This window comes from Alosa sapidissima, chromosome 9 (assembly GCF_018492685.1).
Source record: "Alosa sapidissima isolate fAloSap1 chromosome 9, fAloSap1.pri, whole genome shotgun sequence".
NCBI classification, from domain to species: domain Eukaryota; kingdom Metazoa; phylum Chordata; class Actinopteri; order Clupeiformes; family Clupeidae; genus Alosa; species Alosa sapidissima.
The window spans coordinates 12,502,072-12,519,647 of NC_055965.1; the positions used below are offsets into that span (position 1 = coordinate 12,502,072).

Sequence of the window (17,576 nt, forward strand, 5' to 3'; positions counted from 1 at the left end):
AGAGGCATTAGATATGCAATATCCAGAGCAGTGCATCATCATCATCAGAAGACAGGATGAACACAGCAGCATGCAAGTAAAATGGACTTCCCCTTGAGCTGCAGCTTGACCACACGGGACTTCTAACCAGAGGATTGCCGGTTCGAACCCCGTCCAGTAGGCACGGCTGAAGTGCCCTTGAGCAAGACACCTAACCCCTCACTGCTCCCCGGGCGCCGCTGTTGTTGCAGGCAGCTCACTGCGCCGGGATTAGTGTGTGCTTCACCTCACTGTGTGTTCACTGTGTGCTGAGTGTGTTTCACTAATTCACGGATTGGGATAAATGCAGAGACCAAATTTCCCTCACGGGATCAAAAGAGTATATATACTTATAAATACTATGTGTAAAAAAGACTGTTATACACAATATAAAGATGCTGACATCTTTTATTATATACAGGAAACAATTTAATTACACTAAATCATCTGTGGCTTCAACAAAAACCACAACAACCTGATCTTTGCAAATACATTATGTCTTACATTGTTACAGACAGTACTTAAAAATGCAATCCGGAGGTTCCTCCAAATTTTATGACTGGCATTGCATTGGATGGGGTCAGAATAACGAAAAACAGAATAATTACGAAAAATAGCACAAAGTAAGTGATTTCGCTTACATTTCAAATGCAAGTTTATATGGGAAAACAAAAAAACAATCCAAATAATTCTAGAATGGTCATGATCTTCTTTAAATATCCACTCTCAAAAATTCTTCAGATCTCCAGAGAAAGGTGCTCAGCACATCTTCATATATGTCGATTTGACTGTAGTTGTAGCAGTTCACATTAACACCAAAGGCTCATCAGAGGAGTCACTCCAACAAGTGCTTGCACTTACTAGAGTGTTCCTGCATTTCCATTGCATTTACGGTTTAGATAAAAGTTAAATGCAAGTACTTCCAGAGTAGTGTAAAAAAAGAAAATAAACAGCCAAAGAAGCTTTCACTAAAATGTAGCTTAAAATGATTACCACAGAGCGCATAAATTCATGAGATTATACCATCTCTCAATTAGAAACACTTCATGTCTACCACAACAATATTTGTAGTTTTGAGATGATAAAATAATGAAAAAAAAGAAAGAAAATTAAACGTCATCCTCCTGTAGTGATATGTAATCAAAATCAACTTGAACTAAGAGTAAAAAAGGTACAACTTGACTTCTAAAAAAAAAAATAAAGTCCATGAAATGGTCATGGTAACTTCTACACAAATGCAGAGTAAACTTGTCATCACTTAAAAAAAATCACTTAAGGTACTTTTCTGATTATAAACAGAAACAAAGACACTCAAAAGCATGCTTGCTATGATTGGGGTATTTGGTAGTGATGAACGCTACTCAGTATTCTACTGATGGGCTTGTAGTGTTGACAAAAACAAAAAAGTGCGCTGTAAATCTCAGGTACATAACAGCAGCAATAATGAAACAAGTCCAAAAATATATAAACCACAGGCAAAACCAACAGACAGACAAACAAACAAACAAACAAACACAACAGGCTGTAAAACTTTCTTGCATATCGATATGTCAGGGGAAAAAAAGGAAAAAAGTTGTAATCCTTCATTGAGTATGACCACATCTATCTTTTATCGAAAAATTTAAACAAACAAAAATGTGTCATCGCTGAGTACGAGAAGCCAAGTGTCTTCACTTGAGATATGGGACCCTTCACATGGGGGGAGCAAAACTCCTGCCTTCTCCTTTAAACAGGAACAGAATGCAATCAAGGCACTACAGCAAGCAGACAGCATTTCTATTATTATTATTATTATTATTATTATTATTATTATTATTATTATTATTATTCTTGCCTGAATTCTTGTCCCACAGGACATGGATACACTACAAAATTATATGCTGTAAGATTAGGACCTCAACAGATTTATGTTTATTTATTTTTGTGATAAAAAAAAAAAAAACTCTTCATCCTTTGTGCTACTGACAAGAATGTGCCATATCATTTTCATCCTGAATTTGCTTAACAATTAGTAGGGTCAAATGGCTACAAAATTCCATATTTTCTTCCTTCATTTCTTTTCCTTTTCTTTCTTTCTATCTTTCTTTCTTTCTTCTTTTTCATTTGACCACCCACCTTTTTTGTTTGTTTTGGTGTGTGCTCATAATTTGCTTCTCTGTCATTCTAACTAGGTTCAGCTGCTACGGTTGGGTGTTTTGGAGGAGTTTGTGGCAAAATTACTATTGCAGTTTAAGCTGAGGCTACATGATGGTTTGCTAAAGCATTGCTACATATTCCCTACATGATAATTTTTTTTTCCTGTAGTGTAAATAACCTTCTGGAGCAAAAGAACAATTCAGCAGCAATTTACTTTTTCCAATAAATCAACCCAGTAAAAAGTGGTCGATTTAAACCATTGTTTAGGCACTAGGTTTTTTTGTGTCAAAAACGAAAGAGGAGTGAAGCTTTCTAACCATTCTCAAAGTCCAATGCTGTCAACAGAAAGTGGGGAGTGTGTTTAGTGTGTTTTTTTTTTAAATAATAAAGACAGAACGGAATGAGGGAAAAGAAAAAGGGAAAGAGAGAGAGAGAGAGACTCAGAGAGAGAGAGAGAGAGAGAGAGAGAGAGAGAGAGAGAGAGAGAGAGAGAGAGAGAGAGAGAGAGAGGGAACGAGAGAATCAGAGTAACACAGGGGCAACTAGTGAAATCCTCATGAGTGGGTCCTTCCTCCATCACCTCACAGCTGGTGTGGAGGAGAGGGGTCAAGGGTCAAGGCAGCAGAGGTGCAGCTCCACAACTGTGGCAGCCTGTAGTGTGCATCGCTGCCCCCAAGAGTGTGTGTGTGTGTGTGTGTGTGTGTGTGTGTGTGTGTGCAGTATGTGTGTGTTCGAGTGTTAGAAACCCGTGGAGTGGACGCTGGGGATGGGGTAGAACTTGGAGATGCGGCTCTGTGCCGAGGGGTTGAGACACTCTGACTCGCCGCTCATCTTGAAAAAGACCTCTTGCTCCTGCAGCTTACGTGCAAACTCCTCCTCCAGAGCCTGTAGACAAGATGACAACAAGGGTTAAGAACGCATCATACACAGTGTGTGTGTGTGTGTGTGTGTGTGTGTGTGTGTGTGTGTGTGTGTGTGCGTGCGTGCTTGTTTCAAACATACATTTTGCTAAACAAGATCCAGTAAAACATATTGCTTTAAGCTGCACCATAATAGAACTTCAAAAATACAGAAGAGTAATAGAAAGGACAAAGTGAGACAGACATTAAGAGTTTGAGGACAGATTTGAAAAGAGCCATGACAAGAGAGATACAGGTGAACATAGACAGACAGACAGACAGACAAGATGGACAGACATAGACAGACAAGATGGACAGAGGAGTTGTGCTGGTCAGACAGACAGATGTGACCCATAAGAGGAGTTGTGTGTGTGTGTGTGTGTGTGTGTGTGTGGACGGACCTTCTTGCGAGGTCTCAGCTTCTCTCTCCACTCCTTCAGCTCCTGGCTGTGCTCGTCGTCCAGCTCCTTCAGCTTCTGGGTCTCGTGCTCAATCAGCAGGTGGCACTTCTCGTTCTACACACACACAAACACACACACACACACACACACACAGGAGAGATCAACATGACATCAGCCAACTCAATGACATTAGCCAAGTCATTACTTAATATGTGTGTGTGTGTGTGTGTGACCGTGTGTGTGTGTGTGTGTGTGCTAAGTACCTGGAGCTGTTGCAGCTCTCTGATGTTGGCGTCACACTGCAGCTGCAGGTCTCTCATCTGGTTCTCGTGCTTCTGGTGTTGATGTAGGCGCTCATTCTTCTGCCTCTTCTCCTCCTGTGCTGCAAACTGCTCACACACACACACACACACAGTTAATATCTCAGCAACCTAACTATAAATCACCTGTAGGGGCATTTTGAATGAATTATGACCAATAATCAACTGTTTTCACAGACTTGCCGTAATTTGTGTTTCTGTGTGTCAGTTCTCTGTATGTGCTACTTCCTAGTCTACAATAGCAAACATGTGGCTGTACTGTATATCTGGATGTGTGTGTGTGTGTGTGTTTGATCTTATCAAGCTCCTGCTCTGAAGAGACTGTATATGTGATCATATCTGTGTGTGTCTGTGTGTGTGTGTGTGTGTTATCAAGCTCCTGCTCCGAAGAGACTGTATGTGTGATCATATCTGTGTCTGTGTGTGTGTGTGTGTGTGTGTGTGTGTGTGTGTGTGTGTGTTACCTGTTTGATCTTCTCGCGCTCCTGCTCGGGGGAGACGGTGGAGGAAGTGATGCGCAGGCTCTTCTTGAACATGGCCATGCGGGTCTTGGCCTCGCTGCGCTGGATCTTGGGCAGGCGGGCACGTTCGGCCGTCTGCTTGTTCTTCATCTCCTCGATCAGACGCTGGTTATAGCGCTGCATCTGCTCCATCTCCTGCAGAGGGACGAAGACGAGGAGGAGGAAGATGATGATGAAGAGAATCAAGACATGAGGATGTTTATATTTTTTTTTTTTTATGTTTACATAAGATTGGTTGATAGTAGGGCTGAATAAAATACCAAATAAAGACCTGTCGTTTAAAAGCACAATTAAAGCCGGTTTAAGTGATTAGCAATTCTGCACTTTTCTGCAGAGTAAGTGGTTTCATGTCCCCACATGTTGAGCAACTGGGCCTTATAGCAGCATATTTTGTGGTGGTGTAATGAAGTGTTGGCGGAAAAAGAAAACTGATCTGGAGTCGGAAGGGAATTTAGAGAGATCGGTCAGTTGGTCATGAATCAATCCGTCTTACTGAACAGAGTATGTGAGTATATAAGCCACTGACTCGCTCTGCTCCACACTGACCTCGTGTCTAGACGAGCTGTGCCCTCTTACCACAAGGCCAGCTCGATCCAAACATTCTCATCCATGGCTAAATGATACCCTCCGATCGCAGCGCACCAAACTCAGAGCCGCGGAGAGGAAATGGCACAAATCCAAACTAGCTGACGACCTCAAAAACTACCAGACACTCCTGACCTCCTTCTCAGCCAGCATCACTGCTGCTAAGACTGCTTTCTACAATGACAAAATCAACAGCGCTACAGACACTCGAAAACTTTTCTCAACCTTCAAATCGCTACTCAACCCTCAGCTGCCTCCTCCTCCATCCAGCCTTACTGCAGATACCCTCGCCTCATTTTTTACAAACAAAGTGGCGGCAATCAGCAGTCAATTCTCTACATGCCCACTCAACGCATCTGACTCAGATACCGCGCTCCTACAACCTCTAGGGACTGCTGGAACATCTTTTTCAGCATTCACGCCTCTCTCCGAGAGTGAAGTGTCCAGACTCCTGACATGCAGCCGTCCTACCACATGCTCGCTGGACCCTATACCTACGAGCCTACTTCAGTCCATCAGCCCGACCATCGCTCCAGCTATCACACATGTGATCAATGCCTCGCTAACCTCCGGCACATTTCCAACAGCGTTCAAAATGGCCCGGGTAACACCGTTACTTAAGAAAGCTTCTCTCAACCCTGCTCAAGTCGAGAACTACCGCCCTGTCTCACTACTGCCTTTCCTATCCAAAGGCATTGAACGAGCAGTCTCCAAACAGGTCTCTGACTTCCTTTCACAGAACAACCTTCTGGATCCAAATCAGTCTGGGTTCAAAAGCGGCCACTCTACCGAAACGGCTCTGCTGTCTGTAACAGAAGCCTTAAAAGAAGCCAGGGCGACCGCTCGGTCATCAGTACTCATTCTGCTTGACTTATCGGCTGCCGTTTTAAACTGACAAGTAACTGTTAAAATACAGCACTCACCGACGCACTTATTCTTACTGTACTCTAATGTGTTTTTTTTAAACTGTCCTAAAATTGTGAGAATTGTTCTAAAACTTACTGTTTACCATGTTGTTAGTCGCTTTGGTAAAAAAAGCGTCAGCCAAATGTAATGTAATGTAATGTAATATATATTACGATTACATTATTATGATGAACCGAGTATGACATTATTATGATGAACATGCTGATCTGGAGGCAGTGACGGGAGTGTTTAGAGGAGGGGGTCTGGCAGTTAAAAGTACCAGATAGAAATCAGTTCATGTTATGTAGTGGACAGAGTATGTGAGTCTAATAAAACGGGTGATGAAAGAGGAGGGTGTTTTGACTGGAGCATGAGATAAAAGAGGCAAGTGAACTCAGTCTCGACGAGAGCAGGCGATTAGGACCAAAGATTTTAGCATGTAGCGTAGAGCTTTAGAGTCTTTTATTAGGACTGATCTAAGGCCAGGTGTCTGATCAAAGATTTTAGCATGTAGCAGCGTAGAGCTTTAGAGTCTTTTATTAGGACTAATCCGGGACCAGGTGTCTGATGAAAGATTTTAGTGTGTAGCGTGTTGCTCTAGAGCCTTTTATTAGCATGTAGAGAGGTGCTCTAGACTAGAGTCTATTAAGAGGACTGATTGGGACCAGATGACTGACCTTCTCGTGCCTCTTGAGCAGCTGATGTCTCTGCATGAAGTACTGGTCCTTCAGCTGCTGCTTGTGCAGCTGGTGCTTTTCCTGCAGGTGGCGCTCTTCCAGCTCCCACATGGCCGCCTCGCGGGCTGGATACACACAAACACACAGATATAACACGTACGAGCACACACACACACACACACACACCAATTCAGCACACACACACACACACACACACACACACACACACACACACAGATATAACACACGCACGGGCACACACACACACACAAACAAACATCCCAATTTAGCACACACTCAAAGGCAAGTAAATCCTGTTCTCAGAGTCCATTACACAATGTCTTTCGGCAGCGATGCTGTCTGTGATGCAGGTATGAAAATAAACACATCGCACTTGACACACACACACACACACACCTCTGAGGAGCTGCTGCTTGTGGTTGAGGCAGTCCCTCTCGATGGTGGCCAGCTCGTGCTTGTGCTGCTGGATGATCTTCTTCAGGGCACTGTCCAGCTCCTGCTGCTGCTTCTGCAGGAACTCCTGCTCCTGAGAGAGAGAGAGAGAGAGAGAAGAGAGAGAGAGAGTGAGAGTGAGATTGAGAGAGAGTGAAAGAGAGAGAATAAGATAGAGAGAGAAGGGGGGGGTGAAAGAGAGAGAGTGAGGGAGAGAGAACAAGAATAGAGAGTGTGCAAGAAAGAGAATGATTGACAAGATAGAGAGACAGTAAGGGAGAAAGAGACAGAGCCAAAGAGGAAGAGGATGAGAGAAGCGGAGAGGAGGAGAGAGACAAAAAAAAAGAAAGAAACGCTTTTAGAAACATTCTCTCTGAAGTATAAAGTCCAGACACCCTTCAGAGAGACAGCAGCATGACGAGCGCAGGGAGACGACCGCCCTCATCACCGCCTGGCGCACTCTCACAGAGAGACACTCCACACAGGATCTCACACACACACACACACACACGTCAGTGGAGTGGAAGTCTGGGCTGGGACGTCAGACACCATACAGTAGGTCTCATGGGCACCAGCTCCCTTCCCACATCAACACTGTGCTTTTCAAATCGCAACAAAACTAACAACTTGGGCTTTGATGGATGTCGTAGGAAAAACAACAGACTGTCTGAGTTGCAGAAAGTAGTAATTATCTCGTCACTGCACACAAGAAAGACTGCACACCTAAAGTAGTGGACATCAAAGTCTTGTATGCCTAGTACTGGACACAATAATGACTAAATGGTCCTCTGGTAAAAAGCCAGTGAAGACTGTTGTGAAAAGACACACACACACACAGAACAGAAACCAGAGCAGAGAGTCACACTCAGGACAGGGGTCACTCTAGCAGATTGCTCATATGTGCCATATCCACATCTGTCCACTCCCTCAGACTAAACAGGACGGCCCGTCTGTCTCCATGACGACCGGAGATAACTGACAGCAGGAGTCACGCATATGGGTCCAGTCTGACTGGACATACAGTAGTCTGGGGAGCAAACAAAGAATGCCAACAGCTGACCTCGGGTCAGATGGGGTTACCTCGGGTTAAAGCCAGCTCAAACACAGATACTGGTGGAGGTGAGTACTTCCTCTCGCCTGAGAAGGCAGGAAGTCAAAATTAGCAAAATACTATTGAAGTAACAAGGACAAAAACCCTTTGAGTTATTTATGTATGAAATGGCCGCCAATGCATCTAAGTCGAGGGAAAATTGTATTTTATCTTTCAGTTTCTAACAAAAAGGGACAAAACAACTAGATCTTTCTCCCTGTGATGCTATTTTCTCATTATCCCATTCTGTCCAGTTTGTGCCTACTGTTTTCCAGGTGTGTTGTGTACCCATCATGTTGTGGCATTGGTGTTGGTGTTGTGAAGACTTGCGCACACGCAGTTCTGTCCGAAATAGATGCCAGATAAATGCGTTGCAATATGGCTACCGAGTGGAGGGGACTTGCCTAAAAGGACTTTGCTACAAGTAACTTCCTGCATCTCTTCAGTCACATGGCCATTGAGTGACACATATGAGCAGGTAGAGAGAGCAGGTAGAGGGAAGTGAAGTGGTGAGGTTTTAAGCGCTAGCCGCGGGGTTAGCGGAGGCGGGGGTCGGCCGGCCGCACTTACGTCCTGCATGGGGGCGTTGAACAGCGTGCAGGATGAGAGCTGGAAAGACTGAATCATGACATGGGCCACGCCCTGCCAGGTTGGGGCGGAGGGGGAGTGGGGGGTTAGGGTTAGAGCACGAAGCAAAATGCTGCCATCACGCCAAAAAGAGACAAAAAAAGCACACAAACACACACACACACACACAGCACACGAACACACACACACAGCACACGAACACACACACACAAACACAGCACATAAACACACACACAAACCTGCATTTGCGGACCGGGGTTAGAGCAACTTCACACTCAAACTCATCATCATGCAGTCAGCACCCATTCATCACACACACACACACACACACACACACACACACACACACACACACACAAACAGGTGCAATACGCACGTCACACAGCAAGTCAGTGTGGGTAAGTGGCGTGCAAAGGTGATTAGAGAGATTTCCATGCAAGCAGACATCTGTGTCAGTGCCTTTAAAATCACATGCAGAGCTTCATCACTCCATAGCAGCCATATCCACAGCAAAGCAGGTTGATTAAAAAGTCATTGTTTTTCTCCCATGCAAGTGCCTCTTGCATATAGGTGGAAATCAGAGAGAAAAAAGAAAAGAAAAAAGGAATTTAAAAAAAAAAGGAATAGAAAAATACAAAAACAAAAGAAAGGAAAGAATAAAACTGTGAAATGTGTATCTGTTCCCAAAGGTGAAGAGCCGTCATGTCCGACACACAGAGGCGAGGTGGAGAGGTGTGATAGTTTTTACCTCTTCGTGCGGCGTTTGGATTAGGTCCTCTCTAATGCGTTTCATGATTACATTTCTCACGTGTTTGGGCGACAGTCCAACGTCCTGTTTGGCCTTGCCAGGCCACCATCCCACAAACACATTTGATGGCAAGGAGTGAATAAGAGAAACAGAGAGATCAACAAACAAAGCTCTCAAGGCACCAGTCCCAGAGAGAGAGAGAGAGAGAGAGAGAGAGAGAGAGGAGAGAGAGAGAGAGAGAGAGAGAGAGAGAGAGAGAGAGAGAGAGAGAGAGAGAGAGAAAGAAAGAAAGAAAGAAAGAAAGAAAGAAAGAAAGAAGAAAGAAAGAAAGAAAGAAAGAAAGAGAGAAAGAGAGAGAGAGTGAGAGAGAGAGAGAGAGAGAGGACAAGCCTCAGACTCACTGATGTCTCACTAATGAATGCAATAACACAAAAGAAAAATGGTCAGGGTAGCAAAGGAAAATAACAAATACAGAATGAAAAACACAATCCAAAACCTTTCAGTTGGCAGCAGCTGCATTCTAATCATCCATTTCCTGGGGTCAGAGGTCGGATTTGGCTCCCTTAAGATTCCAGTGACACGGTGCCACACGCAGACACACCCCACCCTCACAGACAGACAGACAGATTTGCACCATCATCGTACCAATGAAGACCAGACCTGGACAACGAGTCCCTTCTCTTCTTCCCATTGACTTGACTGGTCATTTTATTCCCTGCGAGTAGTTCTTATTGCTGCTCTAAAATATCCTAGTGGCACTGTACCTTGATTTGTTCCTTTTTTTTGTAACTCGCATGGGATAAAAGCGTCAGCTGTGACTAATTGTAAATGTAAGCACTGCAGAAGAGGTCTATCAATTTACTTCACTTAAAAAAAGTACGGAGTGAGCGTCCTTCAGGCAATACAAAATGGACAAGATTTGTTCTTAACTGAAACAAATAAGCCCATCAACTCTTACCCTACAAATATACAATTCTGACTTGTGATATGTAACCCAGGTGCATGGCACAGAAACCCTCTTACTGTGGCATTGCATTCAGTGAGAGCTAGGCCTACAGGAATGGCATTTCCTGGAGTGCCCTTAAAAAGTCTTGTTTAGATGGAAGTAGTACATGCTGACAGTTGACAGCGGCCGGCCACAGCTATGCTCAAAGCCGAGGCTAGCACCATTGATGTGCGGTCACGAATTCCTTTGGCTACATAAGTAGGACACAGATGTGATACACTGACTCCAGCACAAGCAGGTTGAGAAAAGCTGCTGGACAAATGTACATTTCACTGGACAAGGCACTGAACCCTCCGCCTGCATCAGCCATTCCCCCCCCCCACACTACACACAACCTGCCTTTGTTTCCAGTGCGACAGCACGATCGATAGGCAATTAGTCGTACTATTAGTGAGGGTACCAGAGCTTAATCGCAGCGAAAACATACTCACAGTGGGACGTGCTAAGGCCGATAGGACTTCACACTGAATTCAGTTTTCAAAGCTGTACATTTCTGTCACCATTATAAAGTTCAAAAGAGAGCTGTTCACTATTAAAATGCTGGTGTGTGTGTCTATTCCTTTGGTGACAATTCACTTCTGTTCAGTTCAGCATGTCCTAATAATTGGGAGTCCTAAAGATTGTTAATAAATACTAGCACTCCAATCTCAAACTGCTCCCCATATTTTTGCATCTCCTCACTCTCTCCAGCGCTGTTCTCTCACCTCGGTGCTATTCGCATTCTTACTTCTACCAATTTATTGTGGTTTTTCAGTTTTCTATTCTAGCACTTCAAAAATTACAGCCTATTTGAGAACCACAACATTCCCGTCTTTAACTGCTTCCCAACTCTTCACCTTCATATTCTTAATCTAAGACCGTCTCTCTCAAAGTCAAGGATTCGTGCTTGGTAGAGCGAGCCCTGCCGAGTCAAATCCTTCAAAGACGAGGCAAGGCTTCTTCTTAGCATTCGGAAAAAACACACAATGGAATAGACTAGCGAGTGTGCAGGAAGCTACAGGTGCATTATTAAAAATCGTGTGCGCACAGGATTGTGGGTGTTCCAAGCACGCAGAGAATGCACGCATGAATCCTCGGAAATTCTCAGAAAATACTTGATAGAATTTTAAAGCACCCTTGCCATTGGAACAGTGCTTGGCGAGGTTCGATGACGTAACATCCTTGAAAAAGCGGCTTTGAAGGACCCATCCTTGACTTTGAGAAACGGTCTAAATGTTCTGCTCTGAATGTCCTGATTCCCACTACTTCCTCCTTGAGGTTCTAAAGCCTTGTTCTAAATGTTCTACTCGGTTTAATTCCTACTACCTCCTTCTTGAGGTTTTAATACTACTTACACCTGTCCACTCAATTCCTGTAAATCTCCCCTTCATATCCTTGAATTCAACACTCTTAGCACCTAAACGTTCTACCCATGGCCCGTGTCCTCTCACCTCTTTCTTGCGGTTCTTGAGCATGTTCTGGTACTTGGACATCTCCTTGTCCTGCTCGGCCTTGATGCGCTTGGCCTCGTCGCGTAGCCGGTTGGTGTGCTCCTGCTCCAGCCGCTCGATGGTCTGCTTCTGCTGACGCTCCAGGTTCTCCACCTCCTGGTCGTACTGGCGCTTCTTACTCTGCGAGGGGGAACGCGGAAACAAAAGGTGGCAAAGAAGGGAAACAGTGTTATAAATGATGTGTAAACGAAAAGGGGGGCAGCCGTGGCCTATTGGTTAGTGCTTCGGACTTGTAACCGGAGGGTTGCCGGTTCGAACCCCGACCAGTAGGCACGGCATAAGTGCCCTTGAGCAAGGCACCTAACCCCTCACTGCTCCCCGAGCGCCGCTGTTGTTGCAGGCAGCTCACTGCGCCGGGATTAGTGTGTGCTTCACCTCACTGTGTGTTCCCTGTGTGCTGTGTTTCACTAATTCACGGATTGGGATAAATGTAGAGACCAAATTTCCCTCACGGGATCAAAAGAGTATATATACTCTGACACCTCTGTTAACTACAATTTATGGTTAAGGTCAAGGTCAGGGGTTGGGTTAAGGTGGTGTTTTTACGTACCGATCTGACATAATTCAAATGCCAAAATCAAAATTCAGTTCAAACGAAAAAGGAAAGGGTTTACTGATTGTAAGGACTTGATATGGTGGTAGTGGCCATGAGAATACAGCACAGCAAATAGGAGGCTTATCAGAAATGATCGTCTTAGCCTACATTTTTATCACGATTTACTACAGGACTTTATCTTGATAGATTTGCCTTTTACATGACTGATACGAACGCCTCTCGTTGTAAACGATTATAAGTGGACAGAAATGTCACTAAAAATATTTGCCTAGGGGGGTACTGTAACTGTAAAAGGGATGCAAGAGAGAAAGAGAAGCAATTTAAATTTCTCTTCCTAAGTTTGCTACCAGAGCGATCAATACACCCTAAACGGCCAGGCTGATGGCTATTATGCTGAGGAGGAGGAAAGGGAATCGTTTCGAGCCAGTCATGCATTCACACATTTACCTCTGTACTGTGCTGTATTGCAATCAATATCTAATAACCTGAGCTAGTAAATGAACATACTGGGAAGACGGTGAGAGTGTGTGTGTGTGCAGGAGAAAGTGGAAAACATTTCTAAAAAATAAATAAATAAATAAATAAATAAATAAATAAATACTACTACTACTACTAATAATAATAGTACAGTCCCAGCTTTTTAAACGGGTTATAAACATGGTGTCTCTGACTGAACCGTAAATAATCCAAGCCAATCAACATGGTGCTTCAGGACCACAAAACAGGGAGGTGTAATTTCATTGGCTGCCGTGCTCAAATACCTTTCGCAACAACCTTTCGCAACATCAAAACTGAATTGCGGATGGTAGTGGGTAATAATCTGTTGCGCGCTCTGTGTGAGGAATATTGCGGCGCTCGTCAGAAACGGCTTGTAAGGACGAGGCACAATCAATGTTCAGCCAGAGGCGCACCGGTCGATGTACTCTCTCACCTTGGCAACAACAAAGAGTTCGTTCAAAACCCAAGGCAAAGCTGTTGCTGAGCAACTCTGACCATTACGGAGGCACTACCTTGCCTTGTTACGGTGGTCACTTACAAAACGGACTGGCCGAGAGGCATTTACCAACAGCCTTCACCCAGCCATCAGTAGCCACCTGAGGGTGGGCACTTTCCCCCTCAGGTCACCAACACAAAGAGTTGTTCAGTCCTCCTTTTCTTGTCAACCCAACGGGGACGCGTCATTATCAGAGATGGACCAGAGAGGACGGAGAGTCAAGGACTCACAGCCACAATCTAATTAAATGAGCGACTTGTGCGACTTAAACACACATGAATCATATGCATCATACAAATGAATACATTATACTGTGTATACTGTATACACATTCATATACATCATTTTTAATCCCTCAGCACTTCCGTGATTAAACACAGTCCACATGAATGGCTCAGTAAAAAAAAGAAAAAAAAAAAAAAAAGCAGAAGTGCACATAGGTCAGTGTGTATGGATTTATACATGGATTGGCAGTGAACATCCAGAGCGGAGGAGTAGAACACTGTGTGTGTGTGCGTGTGTGGCGCTGCAGATTAACGACTCCCAAAATAATCAACTGATACGGTGAACGGCACGCATGTGTGTGTGTGTGTGTGTGTGTGCCAGTGCGCCTGTACAGTATGTGTGTGTGTGTGTGTGTGTGCGCCGGTGCACCCCTGTGTGTGTGTGTGTGTGTGTGTGATGTAATCACAAAGCAGCTATTACGAAACACTTAAAGCAGGCGGTACAGCTCACACTAAAATATGTCTCCAATCAACTCCACAACACAACACCCCACCATCAAGTCCACCCCACTATAAACCACAACAACAACCCAGATGTGTCCACTCAAAGGTGATTATCTTTTGGCCACCGCTTCCATTCACACAAAAGCACGAAAACATAACTCGGCTGGACAGCAGCTGCCACATGGATTTGGACTTAGTAAGCGAGCGACACACAATGTACTGGCCCGGACCTCACTGTCATCGTGTCCCAGTGAGTGAGAATACCAATTAAGCCGGGCAGTTAAAGCCACGCTGGGTAATCCTCAAATTCTCCATTAATGCAAAGCCGAGTGCGCGGGAGCCATTCATAACAGCCTTTGCATGAGCTAATACAGAACACTGTGTAATGCTTTGTGTTCTTAAATGCTTCCCATACCGTGATATACTCATGGTGATCGTTATAGGACTGACAGGGGAGGGCTACACCGGGCACATAACTGAAGCGCTCCGTTTGCGTAGAGTAAAAATCGTTTAAGAAGACTGGTTTTTTTGAACGTACGAGCCACCATCACGTCTGGTGTAGCCAGTTCCATTGATTATAGTGGAAGCTAATTGCTGCAGCAGACGCTACGCGAACGGAACGCTTCAGTTATGTGCCTGGTGTAGCCTCCCTGTAAGGTCCAAAGTGAGGTTTGTGTTAGACATTGGAGCTGTCCAGTAAAGAACATTCACATTACCTATCTGATGGACTCTTATAATGTGATGTACAGTGCAATAAAGTACAGTAGGGTGTGAATTGTATCTGTAGGTTTGCATAGGCACATTCTATGAATCAAATGTATGTCCATGCCCCTGTGTGTGTGTGTGTGTGTGTGTGCGTGCGTGTGCGTGTGTGTGTGTGTTCCTCACCGTTGTCTCCTGCTCGAAGCGTCTGTAGATGTGCTCGCGCTGCTGCTGCAGCTTGTTGCTGAGCTGCTGCTGGGCCCTCTGCTCTTCCTTCTGCAGCAGACGCAGCTCCCGCAGCTCCTGACGCCTGCACACAGAGAGAGACAGAGAGAGAGAGAGAGAGAGAGAGAGAGAGAGAGAGAGAGAGAGAGAGAGAGAGAGAGAGAGAGAGAGAGAGAGAGAGAGAGAGAGAGAGAGAGAGAGAGAGAGGCGCGTTTGCTTGGTTTGGGAAGTTCTGAGGCAACTTGCACTACTACTACAAGTATTTTAGTGGACAGAGTCCATATGCGAATGGAACTATAAAACTGTAAAACTTAACACTAGCATGGTTTCTGTAACTGTGTAACTCTGTACTGTGACTTTGTGACTGTGGGTGCGCCGCTGCGTTTGTGAGTGACTAGGCTAGAGAGAAGACACAGTGGTGGAATCTGAGCAGAAACTAACGAGTGTCATCCCATCCCTCCGTTTACCTCAGGAAGCGCATCTCCTCATTCTTAGTGTCGTTGTCCGTGATGATCTTCGACGTAGTCACGCTCACCTCCACGCCGTCGACCATGAACTTACGAGTCTTCTTCAGCGTCTTCTTCTGTCTTTTCGCCTCCTGTAGACAAAGACACACAAATGAAAACTCAGTCTCATGCAAAATATTTATACACACATCTTCACAATTACATATAACTATGTTTAAGATTCAATTTAATGTCCCCAAAGTAGGACATTTTGTCTTGGCCCATCACTCATCCTGTGTCTAACAGAATCCACAATATAACATTCCACAATTTTCCATAACATTCCAATATTCCATATAGAAGACAGGGTAATGTATGTAGAACTATCTAACTGTGGTTCCAGAACATTCTCTGGGTAGTGACTCACCTGTATGCTAATAGAGTTGGCCTCCTTGTTCTTGGCCATGAAGCTGGAGATGGACAGGTTGAGGTCCACACTGCCGTTCCCTGAGTCCGAGTCCTTGTCCTTGTCCTTCTCCCGGTCCCTCTCGCGCTCGTAGCGAGGCTTGACGGGCGTGGTGCTCTTGTCAGCCTGGGGTGCGGGCTTCTCCTCTTCCGGAACCTTCTGGGCGGGTGACTCCGGCGGCGTGAGCACCTCGACGGGGGCTGGTGAGGCTGGCGCCGCGACAGGGGTCTCTGGTCGCACGACCTCAGCCTCGACCGGCGCCACCTCCACCTCGGGCTCCTTCTCGACTTCGGGTGCGGCCTCGTCCACTTCCTTCTCGCTGTCCACCAGGGGTTCCGGAGTCTTCTCCTCCACCTCCTCCTTCTCCACCTCCTCTGGGGACTCCACTGCCTCTGGTTTCGGCTGAGCCTCCTCCACGACTGTGGTAGCCTCCTCCTCCTCCTTCTTTACCTCCTCCTGCGCCTCCTCTACCTTTGGCTCCTCTCCGTCCACTGTCACGACAGGCCTCTCCACCTCCACCTCCTTCTCCTCCACGTCGCATTCCTTCTCCACGTTCTCCTCCACCTTGACAGAAGGCTCTTCGGCTGGAGCAGGCTCCTGGATGTGGTTCTCCACAGGTTCGGGGACCTCCGCTTTGGGCACATCCACAACAGGCACCGCGGCAGCGGGCACAGGGGCAGCGGGCACAGGGGCAGGTTCTGTGGCAGAGACGGGGACAGGGGCGGCGGGGGACATCGGTCTCGGCCTTCTCGGGGACGGACTCGAGGATGGAGGGGGACTGGGAGAGCTTCTCGTCCTCGGAGCTGGCCATGCTGGCGTCCGACGAGGCGCGCTTGTGTCCAGGAAGCAGCTGCGTCAACGACAACAGCCAAGGTCAAACGTCAGAGCTGGGCTAAAAATTATCAGCACTTCCTCTCCGCTCAGCCTTTGCATAAACTTTGCATAAAGTCTACAGTATGATTATATCTGTGGCAGATCCTGTGGCCATCCTCTCCCATTAGACTGCAACATACTCTATCTGATTCTGTTCTATTGTGATGTATATAGAATATAGAACAAAAAAGCAGTGCTGTGTTTTACCACATCCATATCCATACTCTCAAACCTGCAAAGCTAAGCTATGTGAGTGTTACTGTCCTGCTGCACCAATGGATGGAAGAATGATAAAATAAACATTTAAAGTCAAGTGTGCTTCATTCTTTTTTAACTCAAACTTTAACACTGAACTAAACTCTAACAATGAACCACAGCATAATCACCTGTTTTTACACACAGAACGTTTGTATAGTTGACAAGATTATGATCACACACTACACTGAGCACTCACCATCTGGGCATCGTGGTCCTCCTCCTCCTCTTCCTCCTTGGACTCCTCGATCTCCTCGGTGACCTCAGCCTTGGCCTCGGCGATGAGCTCCCTGAGTGGCCTGTTGTCCAACACGCTGCTCACAAACGGGTGCTAATGGAGGGAGAGACAGGAAGGAAAAAAAACAATAATAAACACTTTATATCAAACCCATTCAAACAATAAACCAGTTAAAGGTTAAGAAATAAATAAAGATCAACCATTGTTTTAGTGTCTTGTGTTTATTGCCACTTTTGACCAACCAAAGTTCTGGTA

The 17,576-nt window shown here is 45.4% G+C and overlaps 1 protein-coding gene across 1 annotated transcript in view; it reads right to left on the reverse strand.

Moving 5' to 3' along the window:
• Positions 1–408: 408 nt before the first annotated feature.
• Positions 409–17,576, reverse strand: part of LOC121719257 (STE20-like serine/threonine-protein kinase) — a 33,792-nt gene continuing 16,624 nt past the window's right edge. The window contains 14 exon segments of the mRNA XM_042104717.1: positions 409–3,039; positions 3,455–3,568; positions 3,718–3,843; positions 4,239–4,430; positions 6,464–6,588; positions 6,881–7,010; positions 8,577–8,648; positions 9,343–9,435; positions 11,779–11,958; positions 15,005–15,128; positions 15,511–15,641; positions 15,917–16,612; positions 16,614–16,805; positions 17,283–17,414. Of these exon segments, the coding sequence (XP_041960651.1) occupies positions 2,893–3,039; positions 3,455–3,568; positions 3,718–3,843; positions 4,239–4,430; positions 6,464–6,588; positions 6,881–7,010; positions 8,577–8,648; positions 9,343–9,435; positions 11,779–11,958; positions 15,005–15,128; positions 15,511–15,641; positions 15,917–16,612; positions 16,614–16,805; positions 17,283–17,414 (2,454 nt within the window). The 3' untranslated portion in view covers positions 409–2,892.